General features: G+C 42.6%; 1 protein-coding gene and 1 long non-coding RNA gene across 2 annotated transcripts in view; both read left to right on the top strand.

Annotated features, from left to right (window-relative positions):
• LOC138796072 (uncharacterized) overlaps positions 1 to 4,070 on the top strand; it is a 41,560-nt gene extending 37,490 nt beyond the window's left edge. Inside the window, exon 3 of the long non-coding RNA XR_011363708.1 lies at positions 3,985 to 4,070. This is a non-coding gene — a long non-coding RNA (uncharacterized lncRNA). The remainder of the gene's footprint in view (positions 1 to 3,984) is intronic.
• A 5,703-nt stretch (positions 4,071 to 9,773) lies between these two features.
• LOC138795101 (C-C motif chemokine 19-like) lies at positions 9,774 to 14,154 on the top strand. The gene is made up of 4 exons (XM_069974058.1): positions 9,774 to 10,258; positions 10,840 to 10,951; positions 11,944 to 12,021; positions 13,283 to 14,154. The coding sequence occupies exons 1-4, from the start codon at positions 10,189 to 10,191 to the stop codon at positions 13,335 to 13,337; spliced, it is 315 nt and encodes a 104-aa protein (XP_069830159.1). The 5' UTR covers positions 9,774 to 10,188; the 3' UTR covers positions 13,338 to 14,154.
• Positions 14,155 to 15,426: the final 1,272 nt, after the last annotated feature.

The following is a 15,426-nucleotide window of genomic DNA, read 5'->3' as shown; positions in this document are numbered from 1 at the left end:
TGCCGACACGGAGGGTGGGGGCCAGGAGCAGGGAGTGTGTCGGTGTGGACTGAGGTCTGATGATTCTATGCAATCCGTAGGGGTGAATGCAGCTGGATAACAGCAAAACTGTGCAGAATCCGTAATAACTTTATATTGGAAAAATGGAAAGCTACGGGTGGGCAACGTATTAATGCAAAAATAATTTTGAGGGGAATACCCCTTTAACCTCTTAAGGACATAGGACGTACCGGTACGTCCTATGTCCTCATTAGCACTTCAAAGCGGGGCCGCGCGGCGGCCCCGCTTTGAAGTGCCGCGATCCCGGGTGCCGCGTGTAGCCCGGGACCGCCGCTATTAGCGGGCACGGTCCGATCGCCGTGCCCGCTAATTAGCTAATCGGAGGCAGCTGTCAAAGTTGACAGCTGCCTCCGATTACCGGAGGCAACGTTTCCCTGGTGTCTAGTGGGGGAGATCGCTCCTCCGGGACCTTGTCCCGGAGGAGCGATCTCCCTGTCTGATGCCGGCCGGGGACGCGTCCAAGATGGCGCCGTCCTCGGCTCGGCACTCGTTTGTTTCCGGCTGCAGCAGCCGAAAGCAAACGAGTGCCGATCTCATGGATCTCTGCAGCATATCTATGCTGCAGAGATCTCAATGAGAGATCCAAGTGTATATACTAGAAGTCCCCCAGGGGGGCTTCTAGTATATGTGTAAAAAAAAAACAAAACGTGTTGTTAATAGTAAAAATCCCCCTCCCCTAATAAAAGTCTGAATCACCCCCCTTTTCCCAGGTTTTAAATAAAAGTAAACAAATAAATAAATAAATAAACATGTTTGGTATCGCCGCGTGCGTAATCGCCCGAACTATTAATTAATCACATTCCTGATCTCGTACGGTAAACGGCGTCAGCGCAAAAAAATCCCAAAGTGCAAAATTGCGCATTTTTGGTCGCATCAAATCCAGAAAAAATGTAATAAAAAGCGATCAAAAAGTCGTATATGCGCAATCAAGGTACCGATAGAAAGATCACATCATGGCGCAAAAAATGACACCTCGCACAGCCCCATAGACCAAAGGATAAAAGCGCTATAAGCCTGGGAATGGAGCGATTTTAAGGAACGTATATTGGTTAACAACGGTTTGAATTTTTTACAGGCCATCCGATACAATATAAGTTATACATGTTATATATCGTTTTAATCGTAACGACTTGAGGAACATGCATAACAAGTCAGTTTTACCCCAGGGCGAATGGCGTAAAAACACATTTCCCCCAAATAAAAGAAATGCGTTTTTTTTTTCAATTTCACCACACTTTGAATTTTTTTCTGGTTTCGCAGTGTACTTTATGCAAAAATTCAGCCTGTAATTGCAAAGTACAATTAGTGACGCAAGAAATAAGGGGTCATGTGGGTTTCTAGGTGGAAAAATGCAAGTGCTATGACCTTTTAAACACAAGGAGGAAAAACCGAAAACGTAAAAACGAAAATGGGCCATGTCCTTAAAGGGTTAAGTTCTCAAGTATCTCTTCTTCTAAAGTTCCGGCAGAGCACAGTACTAAATTGGGTTGGGACTCTCAGAATCTGTAACCAGCCGGAGAAGTAACTAAGACATTTTTCTGGTCAATCAGCCTTTTACCAGGGTCATTTCTATTACCAGGTGAGTCGGGAGATCACAAGGGTCGCCCACAGCTAGGGGGCACCCACTGCAGGAAAGGGGTCATTATTACCATGGGGGCACAGCAGTGAAGCGTCATTATTACTATGGGTTGCATAAAAACCTCCAACACCAACGAAACACGTATAAAATATATATTTATTGAGACTCGACGCGTTTCGGAACCGCAGCGGTTCCTTTCCTTTGTCAAATTCCTCTTGAGAAAGGAACCGGTGCGATTCCGAAACGCATCGAGTCTCAATAAATATATATTTTATACGTTAATATTAATTTATTCCATTCTTCCCGGACCTGCCCCCTCTGATCCGTGTTTCGTTGGTGTTGGAGGTTTTTATGCATATCATTCCTTTGGGATAGCGGGAGTGGCTGCGGTCCTTTATACATGCTTTGACGAGTGTTGTGCCTCTACCTATAGCACAACCCCACCAGGTGAGTGTCTCCTTACACGCTGTCTCCTCCCTGTCTGTTATACCTTTGATCCGCGCTATGGAGCGCTGTCCTTCTGTATTTTGTCCATTATTACTATGGGGGCACAGCAGGAATTATTATTACTATATGGGGGCACAGCAGGAGGCATTATTACTAAATAGAGGCAGAGCAGGGGATATTATTACTATATGGAGGCACAGCAGGAGGCATTATTACTACATGGGGCACAGCAGGGGATATTACTATGGGGACACAGCTAAAGACATTATTACCATATGGGGCACAGCAGGGCAGGGGACATTATTACTATATGGGGGCACAGCAGGGGCATTATTACTATATGGAGGGCACAGCAGGGGGCAATCTTACTATATAGAGGGCACAGCAGGGGGCAATCTTACTATATAGGGCACAGCAGGAGGCATTATTACAATATGGGGGCACAGCTGGAAACATTATTTCTATGTGGGGGCACAGGGGGCATTATAACTATATGGGGGCAAAGCAGGGGATCCTACATACTAATGAGAGGCAATAAACCTGAAACTGCAGATGTATGCATCATCTTTTTGAACTAGACTCTGATTGGGTTGGGTTTGGCTTTCTTTTGGAGAAGAGAGAGTTTTAAAACCGAATTTTCTGAGCACTGAATTTACAATTCTTAGAAGTGAATTTGCAAAATTGTCTTCATCCTTGAGTTTCGTCTGTGACTTCTTCAATTTCATTGAAGTTTTTTTGGCTTTACAGTCAATGAACTATGGTCAGTCTAGGCCTACAACAACTTCGGAGATTAGTCAGAGAGTCACATTTTTTTTTTATTAATAAATACTTCATCCTGCGGCCGGATCTCTTCTGGTAAGAAACTGAACATGTGGCAGTTTCACATCTGCATCCTGATATTTCCTATTGTCTTTCTGAAGATGATTCTTTGCAAGATGAGGGAATTGCATGATTATTTTCTGCAAAAAAAGTACAGATTAAATTCCTTCATATAAAAAGAATGATACTTGGACATGATATGGTCATGTGGATATATTGATTACTATATACAGTATATACCATTATATAACAACAAAATATTCCGCAGAGAATACTTTCACATCAGTCCCATCAGAATTAACAGTCCAGTTTCCTTATCTTCATCAAACACAAGTTTGAATGAATTCTAATATTCTTCAGGTGTATTATGGTTTCAGCATATTCTGGTTATGGTTTCAGTACAAAAAAATATATTCACTATTTATTAAAAAGTAGTAATAACCAATAGGTGTGGACCCTCTGTGCTACCTCACCCGGTTTGCTTTGGTGGCCCATACTCTAGAGTAGAGTCTAAGTAATCTATAGGCCTTCACCCATTAGCCTACCTTATGGAAGCTTGACTTCTCCCATTAAGGGTGCGTTCACACCTACAGGATCTGCAGCAGATCTGCAGCAGATTTGATGCTGTGTTCAGTTATTTAAATGAAATCTGCTGCAGAAAATCAGCTGCAGATCCTGTAGGTGTGAACGCACCATAAAGAGTATTAGGTCAATCCAGAAGCCTGGCTCTTGTGTGGGAAGCAAATGGCCCAGAGGACCAGATGGTATTAGTGTGTGGTACAAGAGGGTTTGAAAACAAACATGACGCTAATTGCTCATGTTCGCCGATCACAATTTTTTTTTTTTCGATGATTGGAATGGTTCTAACAATACTTTCGAACATATTTGAACTTGCGAACATACGCAACTGCGTAATTTACGCTTTGAACCTGATAGTCTGTACGCATGTGCGAGACCGAAATGTACGCTTCTACTGTATGTTCGTTATTTGTTCATGTACTGTATGTTCAACGAACACAAACTGATCACGATCATTATTTTTTTTTATGTTCTCGTTCGGGATCCGAACCGAACATCAGGATGTTCACTCGTCACTGTCTGGGACAGACACAGGAGACTTGGCACATTACACGAGGATCATGGGGAGACAGTTACGGGCAAAAAGGTCGAGGTAGGTGACAGAGGTTCAAGAATCCAAGTCAGTGATACAGGCAGAGAAGTGAACCAGACGACCATTGGCCAGACATGGGGCAATGCACTATATGGGCCTGGAAAGCTGCATCAGATATACTTGTAGAGTACCTTGACAAATGAACACTAGAAACCACAACAATGCTCAGGCACAGGATAATGGGTGGACATACTTCCGCCCAACAAAGGAGTAAAGTTATCTTGTGTGGTTATTACGATAGTTTAATAAGTAATAAGGGGATTTATACACGCCACGGTTGGCTGTAGACACAAGTCCGGGAGGAGGTGATAAGAGTTTTCTCCTAGCAGTCCAACTTAGAGCACATTGATTTATATAGGACTATTCACACAGTCCTTTTTCATTTTGATCCGTAATCCATTCTGCATAAAAAAAGGACATGTCCTAGTGCAGATTGTGATTGCAGTACGGATTACCAATAGAAGTCTATGGGATCCTTTTATTTTACGGATGTCGCGTTCACATTTTAAGGATGCAGAAACGGATGCAATTAAGGATGCAAATACAGGTGATTTTCCACGGATCACGGAAAAGACATATCAGGAAGTTTTGCAGCCCAGAAAAGTCATGGAACGTGTGAAAGAGGCCTTATGGTAAGACCCAGAAGAACCTGGGACCATGGGACAGCAAGAGGGGAGCAGACCATGTGATGGAGGCTGAGGGGAGCAACAAGAACATCCACTAGTATTACATGAGCGGTAAAGGAGAGTGAAGCACAGGAGCAGCAGTAAGGAAGTAGATGCCGGTAGAGAGAAGCTGCCACCAAAGTTATAAACTTTTTCAATATATTTATATCAGTTTCCTCTGTTTGCAGTCATTCAATGGGGACCTTCACTGCATAGTTTAAGGGTCAGTTCACACTGACTATTCAGCGCTGAAATTCCAAGCGGAATTCCCCCTGCCTCAGCATCTCAATGTAAGGTAAAAGTCAATTCTTTGAGCGGAGATCCACGGAGAGCAGAGTCCGTGACAGGGATTCCACTCAGAATTTCGACGCTGATTCCTCAGTGTGAACTGACCCTAAAGGCTTGCTTGTATTCAAACCTATTGCATTCTGCTCAATGTCAACTCAATGATAATCCAGTTTCCAGCCCTCTCCCCTTTTCTCCTGAACGCTTATATAATCTAAACTCTGATGAAAGTGAGTTGATCTTAACCATGTATAGAAATACAATTATTCACGTAATTCATAGTCATTTACAGTTTTGCCTAAAACTATAAAGGAAAAGGAAAAGTCAATCGATGTTTTTTGTTTGCAGCTCTTTCCAAGAAAGGAGAATGCTAGAGGATTGTCATCATGTGATTTGACTTCCCATAAGTTACAACATAACCTGTTGCTTCATATCTTCATACAGTGGACTCTCTTTTCGGATCCATTATGCACGCCTGATGATGTACTGTATGCCGGGTCATTGGGGACTGACATGTGAGCTTACCAGCTCATTCTGCATGACGCATAGCTTTTCTTTTGAAATTAGATTTATGATGCATTTAATGTAGAAGAATATATATGACATTAAAAAATCGTGAAATGGATCATAGCTGTACATAGTGAAGAGTAAGCAGAGGCATGATAAAAATGAAACCTATTCCAGGAGGTGCCTGGTACCAGCACACTCTTAGCCACCTAAGCCAGAAGGTCAGGAGAGGGATCCAGATGCAGGGGTGTAACTGACTACCACTATAGCAGCTTTGCAGCTGCTATGGGGCCCATCGCATCAGGGGGCCCAATTGCCTGCTCCTGCAATACATTAGGCCCCCTTAGCTGTCATCACTTGCAGCACCCGGTGGCCGAGCAGGCCTCTCGGGATCTGCAAATGTCCCTTCATCAGGAGTGCTTTCAGTTAAGCAGTTATGACCACACTTGATAGCTTAGTGGTCAGTCAAGAAGGGGGGGTAATCAAAAAAATAGCTATGGGGCCCAGCGATTTCTAATTATGCTTCTGTCCAGATGCTTTTCCACTTCTCAACTTCCTAAAATCACTACTACCTCTCCAAACCGGTGAGAAGTCGGCCCCTAATGAGCGAACTTACAGTAACTTAAGGTTCAACCTGATTTCTCTGCATTTGACTCCCAGTGGCTGGAGAAGATGAATGCAGCCCTAGAGCTGTCTGGAAAAGATTGACACAGTCATAGGTTGTACCTATGTTTTTTCAGGCAGCCTTATTTCCAGCTACCAGAAGTCAAATGCCGAACACACAGAATTGAGCGAACCTGAACTTTCTGTGAGTTCGCTGATCTCTAGTCCTGATCATACACTATTTTAGGCAGGGTGCATTCCTATTACCCACCCCTGTTGCTTTGCCACACTTCAGTAAGGGGAGGAACCAGTATAGTGATGCCACTTTATGGTTTTGTCCCCCTCATAATTGAAGAAGAAGAAGAAGAAGTTCCTAAAAATACAAATGGCAGCCCAGGCAGTGGAGAAAGCTAATGATATGCTGGGCTGTATATATAATGGTATGCTGGGCTGTATATATAATGGTATGCTGGGCTGTATATATAATGGTATACTGGGCTGTATATATAATGATATGCTGGGCTGTATAGCTAGAGGTATAACCAGTAGGAAGAGGGAGATTATGATACCGCTGTACAGAGCTCTAGTGACACCACATCTGGAATACTAGGCTTGATTTACTATGGTGTTCCTGGCAGCAAATTGTCAGGTTTCTGTACATTTTTAGTGTATCGACACATTAACTAAAGGTATATGACACAATGTGACCAATAACCTGACAGACCCGTCATATTTGTCCAAAAACCCACCAAGTGGATGTGCTGTGGTTGTGTCCTTTAAAACCCGCCACAACCGACAGATTAACAAAGCAAACCCTCATTTATTTTGACAAGTTTTCTATTCCAAAAACCTGCCTCTTCTAGTATGGTCGGGTTTTAGTTTAAACAGGGCATGCACCACATTTATGAATTTGGCGCAAAAAAAATAAAATAATAACACAAATGACAGCATAACAGCTTAACAAAGTCCCCTCTCTTAGACTGAAGGCTGAGAGCCCCACCTTGGGTATCACTATCCACCAATTCTTAAGAGCATTATTTTTACCTGAACGAGCAATTGGACCTTTCTCAAAGGTATTTTTGCAATGTAAGGCTATGTTAACACAGCATAAAAGTATGTCCGTTGTTGCCATTGGCTTTGTACGCTTAAACACAGCGTATGTTTTTCTATGGGATCCCGGCCGGAGCGTAAACACATAGTATACGCTCCGGCCGGGATCCCATACAGCGCCGCAAACAACTGACATGTCAGTTTTCTGCAGCCGCAACTCACTGAATAGCAGCCCCAGAAAGACCTGTCAATTCACACAATGAAGCAAGCGGCTCGGGGGGCTTGCTTCATTGTGCACTATGAGGGTTCTGATGCGGGCATGCGCTGATGCGCCCGCATCTGAACACTGCGGCCGGAAAGATCTACTTAAGTACCGGCCGGGATGATCTTTGCAGAGACCAGCCGTTCCCTGCTGGGTCACAGAACGGCTGGTCTCATACGCCATGCGAACATGGCCTAAGGCAGACACAGTACCTGATGGTGCCAAAAACAAGACCTACCCGAAAGGGAGTGTCAGCATTGCTTTAAGTCTAAGTAGTTCAGAATACTGAATAGGAAAGATAGAGAAGAAAAATCTGCCAATCATTGCTCCTTTTTTTCATCTCTATTCACTTTTCTTTTCTCTGCACTTTCTTCTCCATCACTCACAGGAGGTATTACACACCCTGTAGGAAGTTGTCACATGGGTAGAGGAAGTACACACCTACACTTAGTCAGTCCAGTGTAGTTTAGTCGGGTGTGTGGTAGTGGACAGACGTATGGGAAACACAGAGACTCTTTTCTTTTTCAAAGCAACACTTATTCTTATTATGCAGTGCTAAACCATTCAGGAAAGGAAAAGTCCGAGATCACCCCAACCCACGCCATTGAACGTCTCTAAAAGTGCAGGACAGTATCCTGAAGCAAGAGGAACTGATCGGGATAGAACAAAGTTGCTACAAGCCTATGTACTCTATCTCGCAGCACAGAAGTAACCAGGTAATCTTGGCCACCTTGCTCAACTCAGGTAACAAGGTCTGGGGCTTGTGTCACCTTAGGAGGACGGGTCACCCGACACTGTAGGGCAAAAACGAAGGTGCAGCGACAACAAAGGTAGAAACATGGGCACAAGTAGTCTTTTACTTGCAAGTATTCTTGAGTATCCTATTTCTTCTTCTTCTACAGTTCTGGCAGAGCACACTTCTACTCTGGGTTGGGACTCTCAGCACAAACTCCTCTCTACTACTCTGGACACTCAGCCCAAACTCCTCTCTACTGCTCTAAACTCACTCTACTTCTCAGCACGCAACCAAGTCAGCACAGCTCTTCTGCCCCAAAACCTCTAAAAGGCGAAGTCCGGCAAAAATTTTTATTAAAGTATTATATTGCCCCTCAAAAGTTATACAAGTCACCAACATACACTTTTTTCCCTGCACTTACTACTGCATCAAGGATTCACTTCCTGGACAAAATGGTGATGTCACGACCCGACTCTCAGAGCTGTGCAGGCTGTGGCTGCTGGAGAGGATGATGGCAGAGGGATGCTCAGTGTCCCTCCAGTGCCCTGTGCCCCCTTCCATCATCCTCTCCAAAATTTTCACAGGACTTCTCCTTTAACGCAGATTAAATCAGCCGGCAGTGTTATTATTTGGCTGGTCTCCCTGAGATCAGCGATCTGTTTCTCTTATGGCTCTACTAGGCATTGCTCCCACCCAGCCAGAATCCTGCTCCACACTGATGAGGGGCAAAACCCCGAAAAAGCTATATGTGGATGGATACCTGGCCTTGGTTTTTCCCTTGTCATTATATTGACTTATAGGGCCACTTAATATGGTGGTTTTGGTGGTTTCCTTACAGGAGCCACCCCTTGGCTTTGTCCTTCCCAGAGGGATATCTGGCCAGTCCTGTGTTTCAAGACTCTTTAATGAGGCTCTTCTTTAATGCAGATTGAGTCTAGTCAAGTCAGAAGTCTATTATCTGGTACTGTACTAAGTATTCCTGAAGTAAAGGAGATTTTATTTATGGTAACAGGACTCAGTGATTATTCTTCCGGCACCTACACAGTCATTACTCCATCCTTGGGTCATCTCACCTTTCTGTGGGAGGCCGAGCACCAATAGTCCAGGTGGGTCACAGCTCCACGTACAGGATTGAGCGAACCTGAACTTCCTGTGAGTTCGCTGATCTCTAGTCCTGATCATACACTATTTTAGGCAGGGAACATTCCTATTACCCACCCCTGTTGCTTTGCCACACTTTAGTGAGGGGAGGAACCAGCATAGTGATGCCACTATACAGTTTTGTCCCCCTCATAGTTGTTCCTGTTTCCACCATCCCCTATCAGAAGGTAAGAAGAAGCAGTTACTGAAAATACAAATGGCAACCCTGGCGGGGTTTTGGCAGAGCTCCACCCCGGACCTCCGTGATAAGTACCCAAGGGACCCCCTCACAGCCCAGCAGGTCACCGACCACACGGAAGGGTATAGCCAGCCTTCCCAAAATAAAAGCAGGTGTGCCCCCATACCTGTGTGCCCAACCGGCACTGGCGTCATGACAACCTACCATCCAGCTTAGCTACACTGCGACCAACCACCACAGTAGTGGCGTCACACAACACCATCTGGCAAGTGACCGGCCAACCATAGTGTTCCACAGATGCAAGGACCTGGGCTGGAGTTTGGCTCACATTGAAGGATATCAATGAAAATGCTGGCAATTGCTCTGTGGATGAGAGTATAAACCCCAAAACAGAAAAAAAGAAACCACTTGTAGTCATTACAAACTTAAACAAATCAGAGAAAATTATTAGTCATTGGGCGGAGACAACTCCACCTGAATGTGCTGATGATGGTGATGGAAAATCCTAGGTCATCACTTCCTTTCTCCGGTTGAAGTTCCTCTTTTTCTGGCTTATAAAGAAGGTGCCTCCAAGTGAAGATCATTCTACACAGCTGCTCTGCCTCGAAAACAAAGTAAACTCCTTGAAGGAAGAACAAGAGGTCGAGAAACAAGAAACGAGAAGGATGTTCTCCACAAGAGTATTGCTGTGCTTTGCCCTCCTGGCCATATGTACACTGTGCTCGGCCTCCACTGGTAAGTTATGATGGACATTATGGCTATGTTCACACTACGTAAAACTACGGCCGTAGTTTTGCGGTGTGTGACATAGCCTTATGTTGAATGGGATCCCGGCCGTTCCGTGACCCGGCCGGAGTTGCAGAACGGCCGGTCTCTTACTGTATGTAAACATAGCCTATAGAAGCTTTAGAAGACTTTATAGTGTTTAGGGATGGATACGGATGAAGACAATGTCGTCATACATCCGGTGCTCACCATGATTCTATAAATATTACTAGATATATTCTACTTTATATTCTATCTCACTTGGTCTTTTGCACCTAAAAAATTATAGATATTTTTTATTCCATACGTTGGTTGTATTATATTCTATCCACTGGTTTTGTAGATGGGAGAAGTGTATGGAGTATAATACATGAAGTCCAGGCCGGCTAGTTGACCGCCATGTTTGGCAGCCATCTTTGTTGTACACCTGAAGCAAAGAATCTGCTTGGAGAATCCATAGGCTTCTTATTATTATTGTAATGTTTATTATTATTGTATTATATGATGTTACTCTCCAACAACTCCTGTTTTTTATTTTATTTAATATACAGGCAAGTTTAGCACCTGCTGTACCCAGGTCTCTTCAGGCAAACCCAGGCCTGGCACCGTCATTGAAAATTTCATGATCCAAAAAGAAGATCTTCCATGTGTTCATGCTGTCATGTGAGTATTGAGTAGGGAAGGGAATGGGCGTACAGTACACTGTCCATATGGTCTTTATTATCCTAATATGTATCAGGTAGTTCTTCATTGGACATTATGTAATATCACCATGCAACCTAACTCATTGTTTTCCTTAAAAAAGATGTCTGGGAATAATGACTACTTGGCCAGGCTGCCTGGGGACATGTTGGTAATTTATACTTACTTATCCCGTTCCTCCACCGGGCCGCCTGCTTTGCACTGCTTCCTGTGTTTTCATAACATCCGATGACACTGACAGGATAAGTAAGTATGCATTACCAACATGTCTCCCACATCCCTGGCATCCTGGCCAAGTATTAATTATTCCCAGACAACCTCTTTAAGTAGACAACTCATGCTGCCTAAGGTTAGCATTTTACTTATAGATTCCCTTTAAGACTACCCACTGTCTATCTTCAGCTAAAGAGTGCATACAAATTTAAAAGCTTAATAATGGACTTAAAAAACTAATCCTACTCTCCATCCCAATCTCCTGCAGCTCTTGGTCTTATGGTTCCTGCTCTCCACTGCTCTCTCCTTCCTGTTATACCTCAAACCTGGATCAAATACTGTAATCCCCATAGTCAATCACTAATATAGGCCGTCCAATATAAACAACCCTCACTCTGATGGTGGTCTACAGTTGCATAAACCTTGCCATTTTGAAGGATTTGTCCAACCATCTAATGTGATGTCCTATGTGCTCAACCCTTCTGGTGGAGAGAAGAGTCGGGTATGTTGGATTTCCACATGCCCACATGGGTTTTTGCATCAATCACTTTGTTCTTGGGGAGATAAGCCATCTTTAGAAGAGTCTAGCAACAGTGTTCTCACGTCTTATATGCTGGACTGGCATCTAAAATATATGGTCAGTTTTAGAGGTATATATCTATATGTATACAAGTTGAGGGATGGATAGATGGATGGATAGATAGATGGAATAAATTGTAACAATATCTGTCTCGTTTCAGGTTCATCACCAATGATGGAAACATTATGTGCTCCACTCCTAGCGTCCGCTGGGTTAAACTGAAGGTGCAAGAACTCAGGTGAGTTGAACTACAAACGAGATGACTTTTCATAGAAAATGTTTGACCTTGTTGAATATGTTGTCATAGCTTCACATTGCACTTTATACCTCCACACTTAAACAATAGTCTGATGAAATAATTGCTTTATATATTTCTGAACAATTACTTTGAGAAGAATAGTCTCCAAAAGGATGGGAAAGCTTAAATTTGAAGAAGAAAAAAAAAGTTCTATAAAATCACACCTGGAATGGCAAATGTGTACAGCGTAGTGCCAAGTACAACACTGCTCCCTGACTCAATCCACTGGTCTGTGTATATATAATGGTATAAATAGTATGCTGGGCTGTATATATAATAGTATGCTGGGCTGTATATATAATGGTATGCTGGGCTGTATATATAATAGTATGCTGGGCTGTATATATAATGGTATGCTGGGCTGTATATATAATGGTATTGTCGAGGTGCTGAGACAACCTGTCAGTATGCTGGGCTGTATATATAATAGTATGCTGGGCTGTATATATAATGGTATGCTGGGCTGCATATATATAATAGTATGCTGGGCTGTATATATAATGGTATGCTGGGCTGTATATATAATGGTATGTTGGGCTGTTTATATATAATGGTATGCTGGGCTGTATATACAATGGTATGCTGGGCTGTATGCATATATAATGGTATGCTAGGCTGTATATATAATGGTTTGCTGGGCTGTACATATATATATATATATATATATATATATATATATACATATAACGGTATGCTAAGCTGTATATATAATGGTATGCTGGGCTGTATATATATATATATATATATATATATATATATATATATATATATAATGGTATGCTAGGCTGTATATATAATGGTATGCTGGGCTATATACATAATGGTATGCTGGGCTGTATATATAATGGTATGCTGGGCTGTATATATATATATAATGGTATGCTAGGCTGTATATATATAATGGTATGCTAGGCTGTTTATATAATGGTATGCTGGGCTATATACATAATGGTATGCTGGGCTGTATATATGTATATATATATATATATATATATATATATATATATATATATAATGGTATGCTAGGCTGTATATGGACTAGATGGACCTAGTGGTCTTTTTCTGCCAACAATTTTCTATGTTTCTGTGTTAACAACAAAGTATACAGTATTTTATGCTTTGGTGCTCACCATACAGAAGCAGGGACACATATCTTGTTTGTGTCATGTATTGTACTAAAGGAAATATTTTTTCTTTTAAGGAAAAAGAATGAACAAGAAAACAACGAAGAAGAAAGGACGACTAAAAGCATGTGATGACTGGAGGAAAGTTCCCTACATACACGCTGCACAGCTAGAATAGTTATTAGTAATTTATCGATATTTAATTTGGGGGTTGGGTAGTATTATTATTATTATTGCCATTTCCTTAATTTATTCCTGTCGTTTATGAATTTTAGGAAGGAAAAACATTTTATTATTTATTAAATTCTGATTGGTTGTTGTTTATGTGGATTTTACATGGTTATTTACTCATAACCGTACCTTACAGTCCTTATATATGTAGTGTTCCCACATCTGTATAGAGTATTTGGGTTTCCAATTTGGTTTTATGGTGCTAAAAAACAAACAAAAAAAAAAACTCATCCCCTAGAAAAGTGAGTCCTTATATAATTCAGTTATTGCGGGTTATGGCTACTTGGACAATATAAAGAACCCTAAATAGTTCTATTGTCCAATAATAATAATATTTATTTTTGTAGCGCCAACAGATTCTGCAGCTCAGCGTCCAATAGTCCCAAAACAGTAACCATTGAAACCCATTATTTTCTATGGATGTCAGAGAACCGCCATAGCATAGTCATGTCCGCATGTACAATATGAGAGCACTGTATGTAGTATGAGGACGTGTTACACTGTATAATGTCAATGTGCTTTCTAGAAAATGAATTTATATTTTAATGCATACAGTATTTATAGAACACAACCTTCTTCCTAGATGAAAGACGCAGCGTAACTTTATTTATTACTTATTTAATGGACTTGGCTGTAAACAGGTTTTCATATATGTTCCTGTGTATAACGGAGTTATAGACTTCATCCCCAATGCTAATGTATGTGCAAATTGGCCGAATAAATATTGTGTCATCTTTATCTTTGTGGTTTATGTTGTATGTATTATATCTGCTAGATAGATAGATAGATAGATAGATAGATAGATAGTACAATCTCAGTACAAGGCAGAATGTATAAAGGTGGAGAAGCCAAAACTTCAATGGTCATAGGTAGGGATGGTCCGAACCTGCCGAGGTTCGGGTTCGTATGGCTGTATCCCAGTTTTCCAGGCGGTCCTCCCGCTGGATCCGCCTGCTCCACGGAGCGGGCAGACAGCGGGAATCATTACCGAGGGTTCGGGTTCGTACGAACCTGAACCGAACTCGGTTCGGACCATCCCTAGTCATAGGTAGTTCATGAAAATATGGGCATGCTTATAGAAATACACTTTTGCAAAAGGGACCCCAGCTTTGTGGTACTCTTTTTTACGTTTATAAGTTATATAAGAAAGTTATATAACTTGCAGGGTTTTTTTTTTTACATTTATGGACTGATTTTTTACATTTATATGTGATGTGGCCCCTCTGCGGCCACCAATGGCTGTGTTGGGAACTGCAGGGCTGCACAAGCTCTGATCCTGGCCCAGTTACCTATCACTTAAAGGGAACCTGCCACCCGGCATTACGGCGCAGAGCCCGCCCGACCCCCTGGTGGAGCCCCGCATACTTAACCTTCCTGCAAGTCCCGCTCTTGGAACCGGGCCCCAGACGGAGATATTGGCACCGGAAGGTGAGCGCGTGGTGTATGCAAATTATCAGAGATGAGTCCGATGCCCATAGAGAATGACTAGAGCCGTCATTCTCTATAAGGCTTCGGACACATCTCTGAAGAGCCCGCACATGGCTTCCGAAGGCGATATCTCCATCCCGGGACCGGGTCCAGGAGCGAGACTTGCAAGAAAGGGTAAGTATCCAAGACTGCACTGGGTGGTCGGACGGGCTCTGCGCCGTAATGCCGGGTGACAGGTTCCCTTCAATACTGTGCCGATGATACTGAGCCTCTCCTAATGTCTCTTCTGATACATTTTAGAAAAGATAACTGACTTGAAAAAGCCGTCTGTGTCAGTAGTGCTGCAGCCACAGCACAAAGTAGCAGAGAGAACAGGGATAACTCAGTCACTGTCAGCTACAGGCCGCATGCTGCCACACCTGCAGGGCTAGTGACACAGGCTGCTCCCCCCAGGCATAGGATTGCTTACAGAGAGTCTGTATATGAAATCCACATTAGGAAATACTAAATCTAAACCTTTCCTTCCTCTGGTTGGTGACTTTACAAGTTGTTTTAAAGATGA

This window comes from Dendropsophus ebraccatus, chromosome 6 (genome assembly GCF_027789765.1).
Source record: "Dendropsophus ebraccatus isolate aDenEbr1 chromosome 6, aDenEbr1.pat, whole genome shotgun sequence".
Lineage (NCBI taxonomy): Eukaryota > Metazoa > Chordata > Amphibia > Anura > Hylidae > Dendropsophus > Dendropsophus ebraccatus.
This window is presented reverse-complemented; position numbering and strand designations above follow the sequence as displayed.

What these genes read in the sequence shown, in the direction of transcription:
- LOC138795101 (XM_069974058.1), top strand. Translation starts at nt 10,189, where the DNA reads ATGTTCTCCACAAGAGTATTGCTGTGCTTTGCCCTCCTGGCCATATGT. An exon ending in ACTGTGCTCGGCCTCCACTG is followed by an intron (nt 10,259 to 10,839) that starts GTAAGTTATGAT and finishes TTTAATATACAG; the next exon opens with GCAAGTTTAGCACCTGCTGT. An exon ending in CCATGTGTTCATGCTGTCAT is followed by an intron (nt 10,952 to 11,943) that starts GTGAGTATTGAG and finishes GTCTCGTTTCAG; the next exon opens with GTTCATCACCAATGATGGAA.